Source organism: Diorhabda carinulata, chromosome 5, assembly GCF_026250575.1.
Source record: "Diorhabda carinulata isolate Delta chromosome 5, icDioCari1.1, whole genome shotgun sequence".
NCBI classification, from domain to species: domain Eukaryota; kingdom Metazoa; phylum Arthropoda; class Insecta; order Coleoptera; family Chrysomelidae; genus Diorhabda; species Diorhabda carinulata.
Window position 1 is genome coordinate 26473789 of NC_079464.1, and position 25685 is coordinate 26499473.

General features: G+C 32.6%; 1 protein-coding gene across 7 annotated transcripts in view; it reads left to right on the forward strand.

Annotated features, from left to right (window-relative positions):
* Positions 1 to 24403, forward strand: part of LOC130893628 (arginine-glutamic acid dipeptide repeats protein) — a 34358-nt gene extending 9955 nt beyond the window's left edge. For 2 of the 7 annotated variants that reach the window (XM_057799869.1, XM_057799867.1), the window contains exons 4-23: positions 1615 to 1857; positions 1915 to 2094; positions 3065 to 3212; positions 7609 to 7767; positions 8642 to 8773; positions 8835 to 9280; positions 9368 to 10271; positions 10409 to 11031; positions 11094 to 11343; positions 11598 to 12196; positions 12326 to 12765; positions 13217 to 13548; positions 13735 to 13831; positions 13885 to 14075; positions 14189 to 14404; positions 14709 to 14861; positions 15246 to 15361; positions 16389 to 16486; positions 18118 to 18190; positions 19428 to 24403. In XM_057799869.1, the coding sequence (XP_057655852.1) occupies positions 1615 to 1857; positions 1915 to 2094; positions 3065 to 3212; positions 7609 to 7767; positions 8642 to 8773; positions 8835 to 9280; positions 9368 to 10271; positions 10409 to 11031; positions 11094 to 11343; positions 11598 to 12196; positions 12326 to 12765; positions 13217 to 13548; positions 13735 to 13831; positions 13885 to 14075; positions 14189 to 14404; positions 14709 to 14861; positions 15246 to 15361; positions 16389 to 16486; positions 18118 to 18184 (5394 nt within the window). In that variant the 3' untranslated portion in view covers positions 18185 to 18190; positions 19428 to 24403. Of the gene's footprint in view, positions 1 to 1614; positions 1858 to 1914; positions 2095 to 3064; positions 3213 to 7608; positions 7768 to 8641; positions 8774 to 8834; positions 9281 to 9367; positions 10272 to 10408; positions 11032 to 11093; positions 11344 to 11597; positions 12197 to 12325; positions 12766 to 13216; positions 13549 to 13734; positions 13832 to 13884; positions 14076 to 14188; positions 14407 to 14708; positions 14862 to 15245; positions 15362 to 16388; positions 16487 to 18117; positions 18191 to 19427 lie in introns of all 7 variants that reach the window. The other 5 variants (XM_057799868.1, XM_057799871.1, XM_057799872.1 and 2 more) reach the window with 3 other exon arrangements.
* The last annotated feature ends 1282 nt before the right edge of the window (positions 24404 to 25685 follow it).

Below are 25685 nucleotides of genomic sequence, written 5' to 3' on the forward strand. Positions count from 1 at the left end.
AGGCGTCTCGGCATCCCGAGAATCAAGTTATCAATAACATAATCAGCCATATTGTCCTACTCTTCTTGAACGGCAGCAGTAAGGTCTTAAAGGGTTTTCTCGATTGGATATTGCTCTGCCCATATAATCCCACACATGTTCAATAAGATACATTTCTGGTGAATTTGCTGACCAATTCATTCTTCTGATATCTCCTTCCTCCAGGATGTTTTGTACAATGTCATCCCGAAATTTGAAATTATTTTAGATATATTTTTATACTATTGTGCCAATTCTTAACGGCAGTTACCCTTCGAAATCATCTGCAAGCAGTGAAAAATATAAAAATAGGTGAATGGACAGTTAGGAGGTGACTTCATGCTGTTGAATTATGTTTTCAAACTAGAGCTATTAGACTGCCGCTTTCCCGTGAATCCAGGTTGAATATTGCTCGAGAACACCTTACTTTGATAATAGCGGATTATACTGAACACACTGTTTACACCACCACTACACCAACACTCACAATTACACTGTCTGACGCGAATTTCGATAACCAAATTATCATCTTCAGGGACTGAAGGCAAACTGTTTGCTTTGATTTTCGAAACGCGCGCCAAACAGTATAATTGTGGGTGATGGTGTAGTGGTAGTGTAAATATTGTGTTCAGTATGAATATCACTAACGGTTCCCAAAACTCCAACTTAACTAATAGCGGATTCAAGTCGCGTATTGTTTTTCGATGTATCGCGTGTATTGCCGAGCGAGTTCCATTTGGTGGAGTACCAGTTATAGTATGGAGAGGCATATCTTTTGACACTCGCTCGGAGTTAGTATGGGTCGTTAACTTCGCACAAGTACCTGTCAAAGGTTCTAAAAGACCATGTTGTACCATTCATGGTTATTCTTAGAGAAGACGCAAATACATTTGATGATGATGAGATTGAGAGACGTTTACAGAGACATGTGTCAGTAATTCTAGAGATCTTCGTGACATACTGGTGCAGGAATGGGACAGTCCTCAGAATGAGATCCAAAGCCTCCTTGTTTGTAAGTTGTTACGACTGCCAGAGGAGGGAATACTCCCTTCTGAAGGCTTTAAAATTTCTTTTATTTCAACGTAAATCATAGTAAAGTAAAAATTTTTATTTTCATTACTTAGCATAAATTGGAATTATTCTATAAACTTTTAACCACAGAAATTTTTTTATTCAAGTTGGAGGAGAATTCGGCTCGAAGGACCAATTTTTTGTAGAGGTTTTTAGTACATAAAGAAATTGTCTTTTTTATCACTTTTCCTGTGAACCTCACCCATGTTGAAACAAGAAGACTGAAACTTTTACGATGTTGCCAACTTTGGCATGGTTGTTGGAGTGTATCCAGTCAGCAAACTATGTTACAACCGAAAAAATCCTGAAACATAAAATTTTTTCAAATAACTTAGTGAGACAGACAAATTTTATCGCCTCAAGAATAAGATTACAATAAAAGTTTCTGAGTGACCCTAATTTTATGCTCGTCTGTGTGGTTCTACTTTACATTTTGTTGAATATAATGTTTGAAATAAATATGAAAAAGTGTAATAAACCTTACAAAATTTAGTTACATTTTATTTCTACTTTGATTATTCTCAGGCTGTCCTTCCTGAATACCGTCCAAGTGTTCCACCAGATCAGTTGTCACCAGATCCAGAACAGGTGCGGGTTCGCGAAGAACAAAGATGGGTTCCCGCTATGACACTAGATGCCGATTTGTTGATGTACCTTCGCGCTGCAAGGTCTATGGCTGCTTTTGCTGGTATGTGTGATGGTGGGTGTCCTGAGGATGGAGCCAATGCAGCATCGAGAGATGACACGACGATCAATGCTTTAGATGTGGTAAGATAATTAGTTTTTCACTAAATCTGATTGTTTCAATAATAATATACTTTTTAGTTGCACGATTCTGGATATGATCCAGGTAAAGCATTGCAAGCTTTAGTAAAATGTCCTGTACCGAAAGGGATCGATAAAAAGTGGAGTGAAGAGGAAACTAAAAGATTCGTCAAAGGTCTTCGACAGTTCGGCAAAAATTTCTTCAGGATAAGGAAAGATCTACTGCCTCATCGAGATACGGTAATTGATCTCATTAACAGACTTGTATATTTTATTACTTTATTTAGAACAGGTACATATTTTTCCCTTTGGTCGTTTCCAATAACAATTCCCACAATAAAACAATGGATCCCTAATTGATCGATACTTGATCCAGGGAATTTCAAGTTATCTTGTTTTGGCAATTCCAAGTCATCTTTCTTTTATAATCTTCTCAATGTCCTAATAGCATACAATTAACTTAATCCTCTTTGATATACTTGGTAGCACTTACTATGAAAATGCAGCATATCTAGATATTTTTACCTTTCACATTGTTTCATCACACCCCTTACTGGTACATGAACACAGGTTAAATCGAACTGTAAGTTCACTTTTTCTTGGGACTGCTAAGCGTGAACCCTAGATCTCAACGGAGCTACGCTGTTTCTAGAGATCCAGCACGCGCGATTTCGTTTAATTTTACGTTTTGTATTTTGTATTTCTATTTATACCAAGTTGAAGTAGTTATTGAACTTTGATTATTATCCCTATCCCTATCCCTGTACCTACCGCAATCGAGAATTATCACACAGGAAAAGTTGAGCGTCTCGTCGAAACGAACCTTTTCACGGAAAATTAACTTGATAGTAATCAAGTGCAAAAATGAGACGGGGTTTCTGGACCATAAATAAGAATTTGACTGTCAAAATACAATAGGTCATGCGAATCATTATAATTTTTGGGTATTACAATGGTGATATTCTTCTAATTTTATTGGTCTTGTAATGGATATATTGCATGATGGATTTCATTCCTAACATGGCATTATATAAATAAGAAAAAAGGAATGAATCATTTATATATTCATCATCAGAGTGATAAAAAATCAAATTTCGACTAAATATTTGCAGTATAATGTCGACATAATCCTGGAAGACTAAATTTATCCATTGTAGCTCAATTTATTTTAATAAATAGGTCAATATACTAATAAGAAGTATGTTTTCAGCATGAACTGGTTGAATTTTATTATTTGTGGAAGAAAACGCCAGGTGCAAATAACAATAGACCCCACAGGAGACGGAGACCGCCAGGATCACTGAGGAGAATTAGGAATACACGAAATAGTAGAGGAGGTAATACTTCATCTAATTCAGGTAAGTTTGAATTTGTGGTTAGTGGTGGCCTAAAAGATTGAATTTTTTCAATCGAAAACAGAATTTTTTTCTAAACACCAAGACCAACAACCACAAGGTATAAATTTTAATGTTGACATTATTGGTAGATATCTTTAGTATCACTTTTTGTTTACTATACTACAATAATATTGAGTTTAATGTAATCGAAACTCGCTTATTCCGGTTTCATTTTGTCAAAATAATTGTTATTCTTGATTTGAATTAGTCAAAAAATGGGTTTTATGAGATAACTTTTTTTCAATTTAATCAAAAAAATTCTTCTCTTAGTTTAATTTTAAAAAAATTGGTTTTATAAATTAAATTTGGTCAAAAATTTAATTTCTGTTTATTTTTTTTAAATATTTCTTATTTTTATTTGACAAAAACTTTATTTATAATCTCAATTGGGGCAATAAATTCTCTAGATGTAATTCAATCAATCACCTTTTTATTAGGGGTAGAATATGATCTTCAACCTCTCATATTTTGTCAGATCAGGGACAGTAGTACATAAATGTTATAGTGTGATGGAAGTTAAAAAAATGATGATTTGATTACATCATTTTAATAATAATAATCTAAACATTTTGTACTAGTTATAAAAAAAAAATCATAATATTTCGCATTATGATATCTCAATAAAAAACTACTGACACGAAATGCCAGCGTTCAGTTGAATAATCCACCTACTTCCCCATTCACGTTATTACAGTATTATTATTTATCTGGTAACAATTATTGGATTTAGTATTGTATTTTTTGTTGCCAGAAAATTGGACGGAAATAGGGGTCACCAATCTGAAAGCCTTAAGTTTGAAATGGATTTTGAAGACTTCAAAAGCCATTTTTATAATTATATGGAAAATGAGCTATTAGACTACACCAATACTATAGATAAATAAGATTTTTATTATTGGTTAAACATAATGGACATGATGAATACTATATTTCCAATACTCGTGGCATATTTTTTTGGTTCAATTAGATGCAACTATAGTGAGTCTCGAAACATACCTCAAGTCTCTCAACATGATTAAATTAATGGAAGTATAGTAAAAATGTAAAGTATTGATTGGTGATTCATATTTTTCTTATTTGTAAACAATTCCAACAATCCACCATTTCAGCACAAAAGCTGATGAAATCAATGGAAATTTGTCGATAACGAAAAAATTTCAACAAACCAAGGAAACACCTAAAATTAGCTGCCACTGTATCAGTTAAAGAAGGTTTTAATACATCACAGCTTTAGTTTCAAACATGTTCATTTCTGTTAATAATTTCAAATTATCTACTTAATATTTTTTTTAAACATACATCTGTTCGAAATTCCAAACAACCATTTAATTATATAAATATAATTATCCTCTGTGCCATTTCTATTACTTCTAACGAGAGACGTCCACAAGGAGGAGTTGCATCCCCACTTATTTGGGGCTTAGTAGTAAACGAACTCTCATGCAGGCTGAGTGAACTACATAGTCATCTACGCAAGGGGGAGCTTTGAGAATAACCTCTGTGACTAAGCTACACTAGAAGTGATTCTAAATCTCCCACCTCCCCACATAGACATCACTCAGAATGTTCAGAGATGAAATCACCAAGGAAAACCCATCCTTAAAAAATGACCAAACCTGGGACATACCTTGCACGAAATACCAAAAAAGTTTAGCTTTCAGAAGAAATCCACCTCCGTACTAAGCTGTAGAAGTAAGTGGGATCAAATACCATATGAGAAATACTATCAAATGGTACACAGACGGCTCCAAAACAGCAGACAGAACTGGAATAATGGAATAGAACCAAAAATTCTGAAAACCTGGGTAACGCAACAAGCATTTTTTAAGCAGAAATTTATGCAATTTAAAAATGTGCCCAGTTTAATCTAGATAGAAACTGTCGCAAACAGGAAACCATCATCCTGTCCTCACATTGGAGGGAAACGAAATAATAGACAGATTTGCTAAACGAGTAGCAGACAAACCCTTTATAGGACCTGAACCCTTCTGTGCCATCAGTTACAAAACAATAGAAAAGAAGGTGAATAGGGGTATAATAAATTACAGGGGCTGAAACAGGCACAGGTTTTCTTGGGAAATTATAACCAAAGTAGATATTCAGAATGCATCAGTCCATAAGAACAACCTACGAAAACTAACAAGAGTCCTATCGGGGCTCTGTTGCCCCAATGGACACCTGAAGACGCTAGACGTAGCAGATAATGCAATGTGCAGATTCTGTTGCGCAGATGAAGAAACCTCCATCCACATTTTTTCAAAGTGTGATACACTACGGAACTCCAAAGCACTACACCGAGAGCATATAAAAAAGAAGAAGAAGATCTCTGGCAGCTACAGCTATCCCGCATTATGAACTTTCTACAAGGAAAGGGATTAACAGATCAGCTTTAAACACTGGGTTCCCCTGTATCGCAGCAAGAAATGGGCACACAATAGATCCTTTGGATCACTGGGTACATGATACATACTAATATGAGCCAAAGTAGGTGATAGTAAATTGTGCTGATGTTTTCTCAATGACTAATTCAATGACAATATCAACTTAATTCAATAGAAATGTAAACTTTGTGCAATGTTTTGTAATTTAAAAAGTTATTTTATTTTTCAAACAAATATATACTCAGATATACTCAATACAATATGTGGTACTAAAGATATATTTGTATTTGGTATTTAAGGGTGGTATTGTTGTAAGTAGTTATTAATTGAAGTAGGATGTCGAACTGTATGCATGAAAATCGTTAAATGGGTATTAATTATATTACAACAAATTTTTCAAATCCTACCGTAATGTACATTTTGTTATTTGACTTGTATCAAAATTAATCCCATCAATAAAATGTTCCAACCAAAATTTAAACTGATCTGTTATCAGAAACTGTGTCGACATTTTAAAATAAAGATCAACAGCTTTTAAATAAAGCTATTACTCATCCAGTTCGTACGTATGTATTAAATGTAATAATTTCTAAGTATTTAATGTCCCCTTTTTGAAATCCTGAAAAAGACCGCGTTCTGAAGAAAGTACTTTTAAGAAAACGCTCCTTCTCATACTACATCTATCACAATGACCAAAATTCATGAATTCATGTGAAATAGTTTGTGCGTGTCTTTACATGCCTTGGTATCTGATTCCACATGCTTGCACTTCTTAAAAGAAAAGACATTCTGGTCGTCTGGAGGCGAACTCGGTGCTCATGAGCTACGACTGCTTGTCGAATTGATCTTGAAAATACTGCTGTAGGTGGTATTATATTTTATAGCTCGGTAGAACATCTGTCGTGATAGACTGGGTCAGGTAAGTGACATTCCTCCTAAGCTCTAAGCTGTCCAAGTTTCTGGGTCGCCTCTAAGACGAATTTCTCTCTTTTGTATTGAGTAAAGCATCCTCAGGGTATGCTTGGGAGCCGAGATCCAAATGTACGAACAATTCTCCATATATGGACGAATCTAGACCTTGTAGAGCATTGGAAGCTGTTGCGGAGTAAATAGTTTTTAGTATCAAAGAGAGATCCAAGTTCTTGTGAGGCTGCCCCATCTAATTCGGCTACGTGTCTGTGCCAGGACATATTGCTTCCAACCTCAACACCTAATAAGCGAATTTGGGATGATGGTGATATTTTATGTCCAGACAAGACCAAATCCTGAGATTATACTGACAGATTCTCAAAGACTGAATAAGAACTTTCTTTCGATAAAAATTTAGAATATATAAAATGTTGACGCAGTTCTATTTTGTCGCCTTGTATTGACCTCTAACACTTGCATGCAGTACTTGAGTCTTCGTTGTAGGGCCTTATTTAATGTTTTTGTGATAAAATTTGATAATTTTAGGCCACCACAAACGTACGGCTGAGGAAATCTAAAAAGGCGACAAATTTAAAGAGTATTGCATTTTTTAGATTTTTCCATTCCATACGTTTCTGTAGCGTAGTATAGAATATATCTTAGAATGGTTTAGATTTTGATACTAACAAAACTAACGGGATTTTCATCTCAATTTGTAAATAACAATCAATTTTTGAGTTTTTCCGTGACGTCCTGATATATACAAAATGAAAAAAGTGCGAAACAAAATATTCAATACTGAAATGTGTATAAAAAGATTTTCTTGATGGCTTTTTTACCATCGAAATACCCAATTTCACGAATAACCTTTTCCATTTACCTCATCTGTATAAATCCATAACTCTTCATATGTAACGTATATGGCTTTGGATGCACATTTTTTTTTTCTATAATTTATATCAATCGACATTTTTCGCCCATAAAATGAACTAATCTATTAAAATGAAGAAACTCAATGATTGTTATTTATGGTTAAAACAAAAAGTTAATCTAATATAATTCTCCAGGGCGTAACGTTCCACCTGAAACTGAAAATAGCAGACCATCTCCACAACCCGGTAAAGAACCTGGAGAGACCAGTTCCGTTACTGAGGATGATAATGATAGTGAAGACGATAGTGACAGTAGAGAAGCGCAGTATCGATGTTCGCATTGCTTTACAACACGTAAGTTATAAATTGTCATTATGTATATAATTGTATGGAATTAATAAATAATAAGAAAATAATCTGTCAAACCCAGTTCTGTTACTGAGGATGGCATTGATAAAGAAGACAGTAATGACAGTAGAGTGGCACAGTGTCAGTATTCACATTGATTTACAACACGTAAGTCCTTATTCTTATATAGTTGTAAATGGAGCTAGAAGAAGATGTTAAGACTTTTATTTTACTTAATCAATCTATTTACATATATGTCCCTGTTCTGAACTGGTGGACCTAGTTTTTGTAACTACCAGTCATTTTGGTGTTACTCACCATATGAGTCTTTTGAACACAAATAAAACTTGGTTAACTACTTATGAAGCTCAATTATCTGCTTAACCAGTACTCTTAAGGCTTTGGTGATGTGATATTATTTTTCTTATAATCAGTTACTATGAACAAATACAACTATAGATTAATCTAATAAAGTGAAATGTAATAATTTATATAAACATTATAAAACTTTCAAAAGTTTGAAAGAAGACATTTTTTTGATAACAGCAATTGTTTCTTTTGTCATCTGGAATATTTTACTACACAGTTTTTAGTACTAAAAAGAATTTCATAGGTAGGGGATGATTCAGAAGTATTGTTTTAAAGCATCTTATGTCTTCCTAGCATTTTATCAAATTTCTTTTCTGTTAAATGAAGAATTAAATGAAATGTTATGAAGAATATAGTAAAACATCAGTGATCTAATTTGTCTCAAGTATTACATATTACAATGCTGAACATATTGCTAACGATATAGTCATAAGTTTCCACTGACATGTAGCTCTTTAAATGAAAATATTGCACATGGAATCCTTAATCACAATTTTTTTGTTTCATAAAGATTCTAAAGACTGGCAACCTGGAGGCAAAGACCGACAGCTATTATGTTACGAGTGCAGAGCTCACTACAAAAAGACAAACGAATTACCACCTGTCACAGCTCCAGCAGCTGGCGGAAATAATCTATCGGCAGGTAAGACAAATAGACTTTGACGTTAAAGAATAAATTTGATCAACATTTTTTCCTCTTACAGAAAGTCCAGATGCAAGTCCTCAACGTATGCGCACACGAAACAAAGCCAAAGAACAAACCAGCAATCGTGCAAGACCGAAAAGAGGGGGGACAGAAACACCGGAACCTAAAACGCCAATAAAGACTAACCCAAATGCCGAAAAAACCACACCAAACCAAACGAGTACTCCTGGCAAAAAAAAGAAGTCAGATAAACCAGAAACCCCGAATAAAAACAAAGATAGTAGAAAAAGACCCCAAGATGTAAAATCAGAAGATAATGATATGGAAGAACGTGAACTTGGGTTACACAAAAAGAAAAGAGATAGAGCAGAAAGTCCATGTAGTCTTACCACCGATTCTGAAACTGTCAATGAAGATGTTGAAAATCCAGAAAATGAAAATGAAAATGTCGAAGTTGCTGTTCCATGTAACCTAATACATCCTGCAAATACAAATCTGCCTGCTGTAAGTAATTTACCATCAATGGTAAATATATTTCATAAAATGTTGAACCCTATAAATATACACATGTTCCTTTCTATAAATTTACAGACTATAACAACTACCCCTTCCACCATAACGTCTTCATTACCTCAAGAACAACTTTGTAAAGGACCAATAAAACAAGAGATCACTGAATCACCCGACATCAAACCTCTTGCACTGTCACCTTCCAACAATCCAATTAATGCAGTAGCTAGTAATCCACCAAAGGCTCACTTGGCAGAACCTATGCCACTCAACGTATCTATACGTCTTCCTGATGATATAAACGAGAGGAAGAATCTTATAAAAAGAAATTTAGATTCTTCAATGGAATCTAAAGATATTAAATTTAATATAGAAGGTACTAGTTTCAACCAGGACACCGTAAGATTCAATCCGGAAAATATGAAATTCGCTCAACAAACAGAATTCAAGAAGGAACCAGTTATTAAAACAGAGAAAATTGAAAGTGAAAGTACTGATGAACTTCCCAAAGAACATATTCCTCAGCAAGTTTCTGTGTTACAAGAAAAGAGCTTCAAAACTGAATTAATTATTCCCAGGATTCATCCTGCCAAAGAAGAAGATTCTTCAAATAACGATCTTATGGTAAAAGAAGAATCATCTTACAAAGACAATATTTTTATGCCACAGAATCTTATCAAAGAATCAATAACTTTCGGTATGAAAGATTCATCTTTAATGAATCACTTAGCACCTAAAATAATGAAAGAACCATCACAAGATAAACATAAAGACCAAATTGTCGATATGAACTCAGTGAATCATTTCACGGATATTAAACAAGAAACTTATAGTTACCAACCTCCTAAAGATTCCAATGCTACTACTGCCGTGACTATTAATAGTATTAATAATACTGTTATAAAATTGGAACCTAGGGAACCACGTGAGGAGCCGATGGAATTAACTAGTCAAAACAGGAGCGAACAACAACAACCATCCTATAGTAAGTAATATTTGGTAATTTTGTGTTATTTACATGTTCATTTTCAATAGAAACATATACAGAAAGTGGTTAGTATATTAGTGTGAAGTTATTTGTTAGATATAAAATGTTGACTTGTATTATTTTTAATTTTCCAGATACGCTTCCCCAACCCCTTAACATCCCGCAAGTTATACCAATGTCTCAAAATATTCCACCTAGTAACCATTATGAAGAAGAAAAACGATTAGAAAAGTTAGAACGACCAGAAAGAGTGGATAGACCCGACAGAATAGAACGACCAGAGAGACCTGATGTAGTACAGATAAATTCTACACCAATAGGGCAACCTCCATTACCAAGTCTTATGCAATCTGGTAATCTAGTTACAATAGGGGGTTCCCAAGCACCACAAATAAACCACTACAGCTTCATGACTGGTCTGCCATTTTCTCATCCTCAAAGTCCTAGAAACTTGGAAAAAAATCAGTCTCAACACCAACAAAATGAACCACAAAATTTGAAAATCAAACAAGAAATACCAGATATACCCCAAAGTCAAAGCTCCTCAATGCCTCCTAATCATTTGAATGGTTTAAGCAGTTTTACGCAGAGTGCATTAGGCTCGGGACCTCCAGGACAATCTCCTCAAAGTTTAGCATTACCTCCCAATTCTCAGAATCTAGCAACAAATTTACCAACTTCTGGAGGTTTTGTGGCACCTCCAAATCATTTGCCTTCACCTATGGCAGATCCTCTTCAAAGTCTTAAAGACGTAAAGGTAAGCTATAATTCAAATCCTGTGTGTTGACCTGCTAAAATTATGCTATACTTTTCTTTCAGATTCCTGGCTACATTCCTCCTGCACAACACAGTCAATCCACCCAGTCAGCTAGTAACGAAAGAAGTGAACGTCCTTCTTCTGGTCCAGCGGTTGAGAATATTAAAAAGGAACCCGAATACATCAGATCTTCTAGTACCGGACCCAGTCCGAAACCCTTATCAGATAAATGTTCGACTCCCAAAAGTAGTAGCAATACTAACACTCCTACACCTGGAGCTCAACAGACACCTCCACCAATTAGACAACATGGTGAGTGTATTCCGAATCCTTGGGTTAACTGGAAAACATTAGTCCTTCAAATTTATATGATCGTTGAAAACTTTTGATCTAGTGAGCCCCCTTGGGAACAGCCTCAATTCATTACCAAGGGGTTATAACCCTAGCATCTATTTTATTGTATAATTCACTAAGTGACTGACCCCTTCTAAATTTAATAATTGATTACCATCAACACAAAAATGTTTGTTGAGGCAACAAGTAAAATATAAAAAAAAATTTTATAGGTACCAATTCACCACACTCAGCAATGAACTTGATTAGTCCGAGCTCGGCTCCTACCTCTTCTTTATCTCAACCTCACCCAACCCAACCTCACGGTTCATCATATGGTGGAATGCCTCCGCACCATCCACATCTAGTCCATCCTTCATTCCTCCAAATGCCATTCCATGGACCACATCCATATTCCGGATATCCTTTCTCTTACCCTTATCCATATCCTGTAGTACCTCAACCACATGCCGTTCCTCCTCCTACTAGTCGACACGATATTTCAGTTGCTCCTAAATCTATTGATACTGTCAGCGCCACCTTGATGTCTTCACAACATAGCACTAGTAGTACCTTAACTTCAAAGAGAGAAACAAGAGAATCCGACGAAAATGGTGGAGAAAGACATCAAACTCATGAAATGACGTTAACAAACCACCAAAGTACTTCACATAATAGTTCTGTACATGCAACTGTAGATAAGCACAATTATGGTAGTAGTCATAGTATTACAATTTCGCATAGTACTTCTACGAGTTCGAGTCAAAGTGTCCAGCATAAAGTCAATCAAAAAACGGTTAGAAGTAGTTCACCACATCCGCCAGTATCGCAGGTAAGCTGAGTATATTTTATAATTGAAATAATTTCTTTCATTACTCAAAATTTATCATTAAATTCATAATAACTGTTGAATTGTTATCCTCACATTTATGATAATAACAGTTTTTTTCGTTTATTTTAGACATCATCGAGTTCAAGTATCAACCACACATCATCGAGTTCAACCAGTAGTCATCAGCATACCCATCATCACACACATACTCACCACGATCGTTTATCACCAAGTACTCAACTTTTACGTCACAGTATCCATAAACCTCCCACCCCTCAAACTGCAAACGCCCATCATTTAATGATACAACCACCAAATATGGGTCACCATCCATCCTCTCTGGAAGCTTTGAGAGCTCATGCTGCCCAAGCGGCTGCCAATATGCATCCGCCGTCTTCCCCAATGAATCCTCCAAAAATTATGTCTGACGAGGTCATTAAAGTAGAACCGGATCCAGAACCTTCTCCACCCGAGGACGAACCACAAAACAGTCCGATTGAACCTCCTAGAGGGCCATCACCTGAGCCTAGGATCGAAGATACAGAATGTCATAGAAGTCAAAGTGCAATGTAAGTTTTTCGATCAGTTGGTTTATGATTGAAGCTAATTGTGTTTTTTTATAGCTACATTAAAATTATACAGATTTTAATATTAGATGAGATCACTATTTCTAACAGACCTAGACTGTTTTGAACTCTGCCTTTTCCATTTCATGTTTTGGTACAAATAGTAGTTACAAAAATAATAACTAAAACTCTAAAAGAAATGTTCTATTTGATGTTTTAGTTTATGTTGAATAAATATATGCAAAATTATGAAACTACAAATTGCTCTGATATTTTCTGTCTTATTTTTCGTTGAAACTAAAAACAGAGAACTTCAAAATTCTTAGGCTTTTAGAAACTGAACTGAGGTAAATTCAAATAGGTCACTTTTTAGTTACAGAAAAACTTAGTATCCCAAAATTTTTTTCATATAATATAAATAAGATGCTTTCTGTTTAAAAATAAATTTTTGTAGATTCCTGCGTCATTGGAACCGTGGAGACTATAACTCTTGTACGAGAACAGATCTCACATTTAAACCTGTACCTAATTCGACGCTTGCTCGAAAGCGAGAAGAAAGACTTCGTAAGCAAGCAGATAGAGAACGTGAGGAAAGGGAGAGGGCACAACAAGCTCAACAGAGGAAAAATGCAACGCCAGAAAAACCAGACATTAAACCACCATCTAGGGGGCCTTTGGAAACTGTCAGTTCCCCTTACGAAAGGTTCCCAAGACCTGGTTTCAATGATACACCTGCTTTGAGACAGTTGTCTGAATATGCAAGGCCACATGCTGGTTTTAGTCCCGGTAAGTCCTACCAAATTCTCTTTCTATAACTTCTATAAAATTTTAATTGGAAATTTATTTTATTTTTTCAATTGACGAAAAGAATCTTGTCCAGCTTCTAAAATTTTTTCAAATACTCATTCATTTCATTCAGTATAAAACAATTCTTATTAATACTTTGCTTATTATTAATTAATTTTTTTATAGGACACATGCCTAGGTCACTTATACCCCCTTCTCATGTCATGGATCCAATGTTGCAATACCAGTTGAGTAGTATGTATGGACCCGGAGCAAGAGAGAGGTGGGTTTTTCTAGTTTTATGTGAGAATCGGTCTGATCGTAGTTATTTTATAGATTGGAATTGGAGCACTTAGAAAGGGAAAAACGAGAAAGGGAAATAAGGGAACTTAGAGAAAGAGAATTAAATGACAGGATAAAAGAGGAGATAATGAAAGGAGGTATGCGAGGACCTGCGAACCCAATGGATCCACATTGGCTGGAAATTCAAAGAAGATATGCAGCTGCAGGCTTATCTGGACCTGTAGGTAAGTATTACACCTGTTCACCTGTTAAAAAAACATGTTTGTACAATAGTTTAAGCGTAAAAAAATATAAAAATGTAATCCAGTGACATTCGTAATATCTTGAAAATTTTTAGGTCCAGGAGGTCTTCCTCTTCACCATTTCGCCTTATATCCTGGTGGGGGTAGCGCCCCTTTATCGCAAATGGAAAGGGAACGCCTGGAAAGGCTTGGAATACCCCCACCACCAGCACCAGGTGCCCCAGGAGGTCCTCCTCCTGGACATCCACATCATCCAGCTCACCAGGCTCAGCTAGAGGCTGCTGAAAGATTGGCTCTGGCAACTGATCCTATGGTAAGCCTACAATTTTTTTTATATAAAGTACGTGAATACTTTAGTATAAAAAATTATAATTAGCAATCAAATTTCATTTGACAGTGTCTGTATACAAAAAACGTGACGTGACTTGACAATTCAGTTCTAAAGAATTGTAATGTCTCATAAAAATCAGTTAATGTAACGACACAGCTGTCAATATTCGAAAGTAGTGTTTTTGTAAATGGAAACAAAAATTCTCATCATTTAATTGCTCTTTTTGTTTGTGTAATAACTAACATATTGATAACATATTCTATTACTTCGTGTTTTTAAATTGTTGAAGGTGCGTCTACAAATGGCGGGTATATCACCAGAATATCATGCCCACACTCATGCACATACGCATGCGCATACACACCTACATTTGCATCCTCAACAGCAGCAAGCTCAGCAAGAAGCAGCGGCAGCGGCTGCGGGTTTTCCACTACCAGGTACTATAGCATTTGAATTGAGTTTTCTATAAATCGATTAAAAAAGGACAAATAGTTTTTAGAACTGTACTTACCTCTAGACTGATCAAACATGTACAGGTTGGAGTCCCGAAAATGTTTCAATCTCTAATAAACTTCAATCTTTTTCTTCTACTCTCATTTAGACAAAATGACTCTAAATTCTCAATCCCCAATACATTTATGTTAGTTTGTTCACATTAGAAAATATTTGGAGTCTAACGGGTTTCAGCTTAAAAGCCTGTATGTATACCAATTTGACATTTAATTATTTAGTCGGTATGAAGTATAAAATACATTCAAGCTCTAAAAGACTTCGCGCAATGTAGGGAAAAACATTTCACTCATATAAATACTATATTTAAGCATCTGCGGCTCCAGGTTACCCTCGCCCCGGGTTGATTCCGAGCAGGGAGGGACCATTGGGATTACATCATCCTGACTTGTTGGGCAGACCTTATGCAGATCAACTGGCACATCAAGTGAGTTTTCAAATGATCCAAATTCAAGATTTTAAAATATTTATTATAAAAATTTAACAATATTGTGAAAAGAAATTTTTACTAAGAAGAATGAATGTTAGTATTTCAATTTTACTGTTAATGCTGAAATAACACTTTTTTGAACTCTTCTATCTAGTTTTCATTAAAGTTGATGAAGAGAACTAGATAATTATTCATTCATTCTTTATGCTTTTGTTCTGATCTATATTCTAATATAATTGGACATTTTTCAATCTTCCATCATAAAATTGATGGCAATTATGTCAAAAAAAGATAGACATTTCTGGTTTACAAGTTTAAATTTTATAAATGGCACTAACTTTGAATGTATTCTAAAAGTACCATTATCTCAGAACAGGTAATAATTTTTTTGTTATAATACATCTTAAAGTTGCATATTTTAAAGATATATTACCACAAACAATGGAATTTTGATCTTACAAAAAATATAAATGTGGAAATTTAATGCTTGAAATTGTAAACGGTGTTGTCATATTTCTTTTTATCTTAGATGTATAGAAATCTCATACGAATAATTCATAAAATAAAATTATTATTTTATAATGAACAGTTTGATTTTAATATTAAACAATTTTGTATAAAAAGAAATTAAATCACTATTTGCTATTAGTTAATCTTAGATAAACTTATACTATTTATAAATTTGGCTACAGTTGTTTAGCATAATAAGTGGATGGGTCAATGCTGGCTCACTCTAGAAACGTAAACAATTTGGTCTCTTGTGTTATTAGATCTGTGTGTAAACTACAGGTTTGAGGTTCCGAATTGAAATAATAAAACCAGAACTGGTTAAAACACATTATCCAATTATTTATGATTGTGAATATACTTCAGAATAATATGACTTCATAAATACAACAATTAAATAATTACCTTATTCCAATTATTTTTTTATTGTAATAATTCTAGTTATCTACATTAATAATGGGTTTCAATGTATTCTAACACTATAAGTATTATAATTAAAATAATTTGCTCTATATAGGCAGCAGCTCATGAACAGTTACAAAGGCAGATGTTACTTGAACGTGATAGATTCCCTCCGCATCCTTCCATAGTTGCTCAGCACGAAGAGTACCTTAGGTAGGTTTTTGATAAAATATATATCTTGTAAAACTTTTGACTATGTACACATTTAATAAAAGGTGGCATCGAATTTGTGGTCAAATGATATACATATCATAACATTATTTCTATCACCATGTATGTCAAAAATAATAGCAGTAAACACTGAGAATCCTATTGCTAGTGGCAAGATATGGAGACACGATAGATTATTTATATTGCCAACATTCATCCAAACATTCTTCAGGTTACTAAACCAACATTTATGAAATAAGCTCGAACCTACTTTGTTAAATTCTTCTGCGTAAAAAAAATTGAAAGGTATCAGAGCCATTTTTTTCGTTTTGACTTTCCAAAAACACTCATTAACCTGTGATACCTCACTAACTACGCCACTGGCTAAAAGAAGAAATGAAGAAACATGTAGAATATACAGAAATGAATGAAAAAAAATACATTTTTAAATATTTTCAAAAAAAAACACTACAGTAAACAACAAAAGTGAAAAATAATACAATCAATACAAATACTACAAATTTTTTTAGTCAAAAACTCGATATAACGAATTTTGTCGATCCTGGTAAAAAATATCACCTCGATGTAACGATTTTTATATTCAGATTCTCAGAAACGTAAAATCGTGTCAATACGTGTCCAGGCATGGTGTTATGGCAAATAGATTTGGATTTTTAATTTATTTTCTATTCATTTTATGATGTAATATCGGCAGGTTAAACATCGGCCAAAATTGACCAACGCTGCCTTTGAAACTCGATATAGCGACATCTCACCAACTGGACCTCGAAATAACGAACACGCTATAAACGTAATCCTCGATATAACGAATTTTTTTGTTCGGTTTCTTGATATTCGTTATATCGAGGTTTGACTGTATTTATGTCGTTGAAAAAAATGTAGTGTACAACTTATGCTTAAAATGAGATATTTTTATACGAATTCTGTATATAATTTGTGATATTTGTATTACATTCAAAATTATTTTCCACTTTTGTTGTTTACTATAGTGTATTTTTTGTAATAAAGTTTTTTTCAAAAAAATTTATCGTTTATTTGTATCTGTTACATATGTTGTATATGTTGAGTGGAAGATTAATCAATGTATTATATAATGGCGAGTGGAAATGACACCATAATCACATACAAAATTATTTTAACATTTCATTCGATGGCAGCTTTTTAATGAAGACTAAACTATACTCTAGTGAAATTAAATTACGTACATTGCTAAGCCGAAGCTCTATTGAGAAATTTCGAAAGGACACTATTACAATTCCAATTTTCTAGAAATTGACTACAAATTGTCAAAATAGCAAAAAAATTTTATGGTGTTACAACTAAAAGGATATTTATACATTAGTCAGAAAAAACATTCACTGACATCTTATAACCTTAATACTAGCTTAGATGTAGCAAAATCAAAACAAGACAGCTGTGGTTGTATAAATCACAGGCATAACTATTCGAATATATTTTTTTAAATAAAATCGAAACAAATATCTCATATCTTTGAAATAAACAGACACTTAGCTTATCTACTTGTTTTCCAGGCAATATTTTCTTAAATAGTTTGAAAAGTAACGGCCAGTTGGGAAATGGTCATCTGTATAATTAAAGTTTTCAAATTTTAGGCAACAAAGGGAACGTGAACTCAAAGTGAGAGCATTAGAGGAAGCTGCTAGGGGCTCTAGGCAATAAGGACAGGTAATAATAAAAATTGATGATTACATTAGTTTATAGTTTTATATTTATTTAAACTTACCCTTAGGTTTTCTTTTCGATTTAGCAGTTTTTCTAATTACATCGTAATCAGTAGCTTACTTTCTAGAATCACTTGTCCATTCATGATTATGAATTGTGTCATAAATATCTGGTTTTTTATATCATGTCCTTTGTTTAGAAGGAATTATTTTTTCATGATAGGATCTTTCCCTATGTAATTCCGATCTCAGATCTTCTTTGGATGCTTAACTTATACCATCTTTTTGGTGGTCCTTGTGTTTGGTTTCTGGTTTTTTTCCCATCTATTTTTTGGCATTATTGCGACATGATCTCTACAACCTTGTTTACATTCTTTAATTCATCTCAGCACATCTTGAATTCCTAGTTCTTCTTTTTTTCTTATTATTTTAATTTCAGTCGTTCTCATTATTCTTCTTATTGTTGATGTTTTGGCTCTTGTTTCCATTGCATGCTTTGTAGATTCTCATCTTGCTTTATTTCCCTGAAATATCCGGTGATATTTCAGAGTGATATATGCTCATTATATTTTTGTGCCGTTGTTTTCCTACTCCATAGTAGATTCCGTAGGTCATCTTAATTATATGCCTCTAGTACTATTCATCCACATAACACTTTTAATGATCGATCACCTATTTCGTAATCTGTATTGATCTTTTTGACGGTTTTTATGATTCTGTCCATAATATTGAATAGTATAGGGTAAAGCTGTCTTATCCCAGTCAAAATCTGTACTTCTTTGGATAGTCCAGCTCTGGTTTTAAACCTTGTTACATTTCCGGTGTTTATCTTTTCAATAATATTTTGATATTTATAATCTATATTGTTCTTCAGAATCTAAAATACCTCACACAATCCTACTTTATCAAAAGCTTTAGTGAGGTCAGCAAAACATCTAAACATGAGCTGGTTGAACTAAATTGAGTTTTCTATTAACTCATTATGAATATTGTGTCCCCTATTGTTCTTTTGACGTTGGAATCATGTTTCCAATAATTTTCGTGACAAGTTTTAACACTGAGATTATAAAAGTTATATTTCTAAAATGTTCGGGATCCCTTTTTACTCCTTTTTTAGCTAAAGATATGCTTAGCTTCCACTCGCATAGAATCACATTGTTCCTTCTTACTTGCTCAACTAATTGTTTGTATTATCAATGCCAAGTATCTGTAATTTTGTCTCATTGTTTTCTTTGTTTTAGGAGAATTCCCTAGTTGGGGGAGCGGGTCGCACAACCACCAATCAAATTTTATAGAAGAATAAATATCATGTAAATTAAATACAAATCTAAAATATTCTTATAGATTTTAATTAATTAGATTAAAAATAGTAAAAATATATACAAAATATTTTTTAAGATCAAAATCACATTCAGAAGTAATTTTAATTTTTTAAAGTATATTTTGCATATAATATAAATTTTTATATTCAAATTATTCATAATTGTACGCAAAAAAATATCGCACCCCTATTTTCATAAGCTCAGAAATGTTAATTTTACAGGAAAACTAAAACAAAAACGATTGTAAATGAAATATTTTCTACATCAGTTAATTCAGTAATTAGGCGTATCAAATTCGGTGCACATACAGATTGAAAATATCTTTACTGATTAGTTATGTAAAATGTAAATATGGCACTACTGTTGACTGTTTTTGACTATTTATATTTTAGTTTAATGTAAGTAAATAACAGGGAAATATCAAGCCAAAAAATGTTTGAACTAAAACTTGCCCACAAAAGTTGTGCTCGCACTTAAGTAGACCTCCGTTTAATGTCAGAAAGATCAACATCAAAAAAACGAAATAATATTGAGCAACATGGAACGAGGATTTTAAATTTAAATTAATTCCTCAAATCCAACATACCCTGATAAATATGGAAGATATGACTTTGAAATAATACTGGTTTTAAATAAGGACAATTACTCTTTCTTTTTGTTTGCGTCAATATTTGGCTTAGTTCTGTAGGCCAGGATCAAAACCAAATGAGAGTCGTTTTTTCTTCCTTTTTTTTTTCTAATAACCACCTTTTGGAAATATTCACTCTCATAGGAGATTTTCACTTGAGAAGGTACTGATCTGCGTCTGAAAATTCTTAATATTATAAAAATCAGTTTGGGTTATGGCACTACAGCTTTGATGTTTGTAACATATCTTGATGAAATGAGATGACATCATGGCATACGGCCCTGTTCATGATACATACAGTCGCGAATAACTCATTGTAATAATGACACTTAGTGCCTCACGCGGAATCTGTTAATACTAATGATTTGGCACAATTAAATCCTGTGAAAATAATTTAAAGTATACATTGAATGGTAAGTTATTTTTTTTATATGGCGCTATTGAAATAGGAGTGCGATATTTCATTCAGTAACTTTTACACTTTTTAAATTCCTTGAATGCTCATTCTATTTGCTTAATCTTGAATCGATGATAAATTTTGATTGAAGATAATTAAAAAGAAAGAATTCCTTTTAATCCAAATCTAAATAAGTATGTAGCGTCTCTATTTAATTTAGAGTTGAAGCAAAACTACTTTTTTATATTTCTAGAACTTTTAAAACTTCTTTTATCCTTCAAATGAAAACAACTTTTTTTATATTCCCACTTTGGTTTAAAACTGATTTGAATTATTTACTTATAGTGGAGCGCCGTAAGGCATAAAAATGATAAAATCTCTAAACCCAGGGCCAGTCAATGAATCTATAATAAGTATTTATTAAAGCCTCAAATAAAAAAGTTGATCGATTACAACAATTTACTCAAAAATTAGAGGTGGAAGAGGAAAAAATGTTTATATGTAATAAATTATGCTTGCAGATTAACTTCAATGTCAATTTATTAGATTTTTGTAAAAATAATTATTTACAAAAAATATTCGTCATTAACGATCTCGTTGATTTAGATTGTAGGTGAAGGATTTTTACAGCTGTCACCATTGCATTCTAAGTAAGTTGCAGTGCAGTTCAATCCACATTTTCCGCATCCACAAGATGCTCCACATCCTGTTTTACATGCGCAGAAAATAATTTTTAGTAAAGATTATGGAGCTGGTAGCTGCGACATTGTTTGCGGTATCAATATTCCGCATTCATATTTCCAACCCCATTCTTCTGGCGATATTTCGCTTCAGAGCCTTGTTTGAATTTGCAAAAATACTCTTAAAGTGTTAAAAAGCGGCATCAGCAGTAGGTGGTTTAACACAGGTATTTTAAGCATTTGCTTTCAAAAAAGATTTACATTTTAATACATTAATATAGTTTATTTTTTGAGGGCATCTTATAAAGCAATAGTGCATGTAACACTAACCTTAACTATTTCATGGATATTTTTGCATTCATTTTTAAAAACTATTGCAGCATTTTAAAAGTCTTTCAAAATTTTTTGGCTACGCTGGAGCAGAACTGACGTCGTGTCACAACCAGCGATGAACAGATTATTCTCTTTATACTTTAGTAATATTTTTTCCAAACTCTTAGAAGAGTACGTTTTTTGCTGTATTTTGTCTTTGGACGGTTTTCGTTTTCTCAATCTGTTGGTGAGAGAGTTGAAACATCTACATCTTCGGACACTACAGCAATGTTTTCATTTTGCATATTAACAGTAGTTTCAATTATTAATCTGTCAGCATAAGCTTCTGCGTGACAAGAAAATATTTTTATATAGCTTTTAATGTTGATATTCCTCTAGTAACTTTTATAATATATCCTAGTTCAGAAACCGTTAGGAAACTGTACAACCGAAAAAAAAAATTCTAAAATAATTTAAAATCACAAGATGAAGATTCATTAACTGGTCCTGGATTCCGAGGTGTAAACCTTACGGCCCCCACTGATAAGTGACATATATGTGAATTTTAAAATTGATTTTAACACATTTTAAATTGTACAGTCTTCCTTATATATTAAAAATATTTTTGTATATAGTTATTATTTACTGTTTTTAAAGTTGTACATATATTTCTTTTTAGATATTTTTTACTCAACATTGCATTCTTTCTAAGAATAAAAAAATTGTTTGATCAGAAAACACTTATCCTTTTTATTAATTTCATTAAAAATAAGAATGATAGAATGAAAGTTATTCAGGATCTTCAGGCTATAAATCAAATTTATATCTCTAACTCTGACACTATATTAATCTAATAATACACTGCTCAACAATAGTTTTGTTTTAATTAAATTTTTTGTCAGAAATTAGGATACATCGTAGTAAATTGAGAGGGAAATCTCGAAAACTTATATTTCAACATCTTTTATTTGCGTTTCTTTCAAAATTTTTTTATATGATAATTACTTTTTAAAGACCAACAGTAAAATGCCATCCCTCTCATCCTGATACTTTTCCTCTTTGAAATCCTGGTAGAAGCGCTTATCTTGTTCCGCACTGGGATTTCATAAATCATCTGGAAATTTATTTTATTTTATTATTTTATTTTATTTATAAATCTTGAGGCTAATAACCATCATAGTTATTAATTTTCACTGATAGACTGTACCGATTTCTGTGAATTTAGAAAAATCATTGTTTCTGGAGTATGAGTAACAGCTATCAAAATGAGTATTAGGCTCCTTCCGGATACCAGTCTAATTCAAGACATTTTCCTTTATTCTGAAACCCTTGAAGACTCAACAGAAAACTTACAAGTTTTATGTGGAATCCATTGATTATTTATTTTTTGTATTTTAAAACCGAAATATTCAACTGAAGTCTCCTTCACCAAGCGATTTTATGCTTTAAAATAACTTCATGACAACTTCAAGTACTTAATATTGTCAAATAAGTGAGATCTCAACTGTTTTGGTGAATCACGTGATATTTCTTTATGCGCAAATTTGCCTAATAATGACTAGAAAAATCAAATTTATTGCTATTAAGCCGAAAATTTTCATAAATATATTGAAATATGATCACTTGAAAACATAAAAAGTTGCAAAGATATCCAGTACAACTATTGTTTTATTGAATTCATAGAAATTTAAAATTAAAATACATCTCAATTAAATATAAAAATATTTTAGTTTATTAGTAAATAGTCCAAAACAAGTTAAAACCATCAAATACTTGGAATAAAATAATTTTTTAAAAAAAGTATCCAAGAAGTGTTGTATAGTTGATTTTTAAGTATGAAGTTTATTATTTTCTCAAAATTCTTGGAAAGAAGCAATGCAATCTATTTTAAAATATGTAAAGGTCTATTCTTAGATAATGGGTATTACCATGAACGACCAAAATCCATGGAAATTGCTAATCATGAAAAAACAGACTTTATCTGTTTCTTAATCAACCAATTCATTTTACGAAACTTAGGAATATTTATGTAAAATTTATAATCTAACAGTGTAAATTTCAAAATCGATCTACATTAAAACAAGAGCTAATTAAAAAGATAATTTATTACAATACATGTCAATAATCTTAAACCATATATTACCAAAACTTCAGCGATCTGAAGTTTCTGTCCCTCGAAGAAAACGTAGATATTCGCGCTTCTGTATTAAAATACGTAGTCGAATCTTTCACCGCACTATGCTAACATTCGCAACCGCATAAATCCTACTCCGACTGTGCAAATTATATATTTAACTTTCGAAAATTCGTTTTTAAAAACTTTATTAAGACAAAAAAACACATTTTACAATTTTATAAGCGAATGAACTTAATTAATTTCACGATTGAAATTTTACAACAATCCTATTTTTATATTAAAATAAATGCTGACACACACTAGTATGTTCTATTATTTTTTTTCAATACTGTATAAAAATATACCCATTATTGCAGACTTACCTGTGTACATACTTCTAAATAAATAAAATTGTGATGATTTTAAAATTTTATTCATTATAAGTTATATCAACGTTTTGTATGTATCTATATTTATATAATTTATACTCATTTTTTGTACATTGCTTTACTTTTTATTAATTTTTATTTTAAATTGTCAATAAATGTTCTTTTTTACCAAAGAATCTCTATTTAGTATATTTTTTTTCTGTAATGGGTGTTCAATAACGAGCTGTTGTATTTGTGCTACTCTTTTAAGTATTTTTATGAAAATATATAAATTTGTATAAATGATTAAAAAAAAGCTTTTTATATTAGAACCATTTTAAAATAATGTATACTAAATGTAAAAATTTGGGAATAAAATAATTTTTAATAAAAATTTTCACTTGCCTCATACTTATTTTCCTTCTACCTATATTTAAGGTAACATCAGAGCCTTTTGGAAACTATCATCATTATTTTTATTAGTTAAAGGAAGCTATTCAAAATTGAAATTATACTAATTATAAGTGGGAAACTTAGTACTTCCAAACAAGTAATTTAATGATATATTTTTACCAACTACCACCGAAATATTTTTTCAGAACCAAAATTTTAGAATAATCAACTTTATACAATGTTTTTGGATTAGCTAAAGTAGTTATCCTTAATGTAAATTACGCTTAATATAAGTGGGAAATTTAACCAGAACAAAACAAGAACTACAGAAAATGTTTCTACTATTTGAAAAGACATCGACAAAAGATTAACATAAGCAATAAAACAGTTGGTTGGGAGAGACGGTAACAAGTAAAGGTGACGAAATTAAAGAAATCGACAAAAGATTGGCAAGAGGCAATAGAACAGTTGGTTGGGAGTGACGGTAACAAGTAAAGGAGACGAAATTAAAGAAATCGACAAAAGATTAGCAAGAGGCAATGAAATAGTTGATGCACTAGAAAACCTATTAAAGGTCAAAACTATCTGAAGGGTAGCGAAGCTAAGAATTTACAGGACAGTTATACAACCTACGGTGTTATATAGTTGTGAAAGCTGGGTCATGAGTAAGAAAGAAGAAAACAGGCTAATTGCATGGGAGAGAGGAGTATTAAGAAAAATTTTTGGAGGAATACGAGTGAAACAAGATGAATGGAGAAGAAGAACGAATGTAGAGATTAAAAAGTTATATGGTCAGATAGAGATCAGCTATATAGTAATGGCAAAAATACTGCTTTGGTTGGGGCATATAGCTACAATGGAAAAAAAACAGGTGAGTGAAAAGAACCTTAATAAGAGGAAGAGGGCGTCCACGTAGAAAAAAGCTAGATGCAGAAGTTAGGAATAGCGAATTAGCGCCATGCAATCTTGAACAAAAGGAGTTTGAGAAAAGCAGTAAAAAGACTTCAAGCCATTGGTCTGCCTATAAGGCCTGTTGTGCTGTTTTATATTTATTATATAAGTAGGAAATTAATAGTAAACAATTAAGCAATAAATAGATCGGAATGTGTAGAAAAAAATTTTAACTTTCAGCCATAGTAAAATCAAAATAATTTAAGCCGAATCAAGCAAAACCCTGCATTTGGTCATTGTCTGATTCAATATTGCATTTTCCATGCCAGAGTCTTTTTCAAAAATTTAAAAATTACAAATGTCTAATGTAAAAGTGAGTGTTAGCAATATTG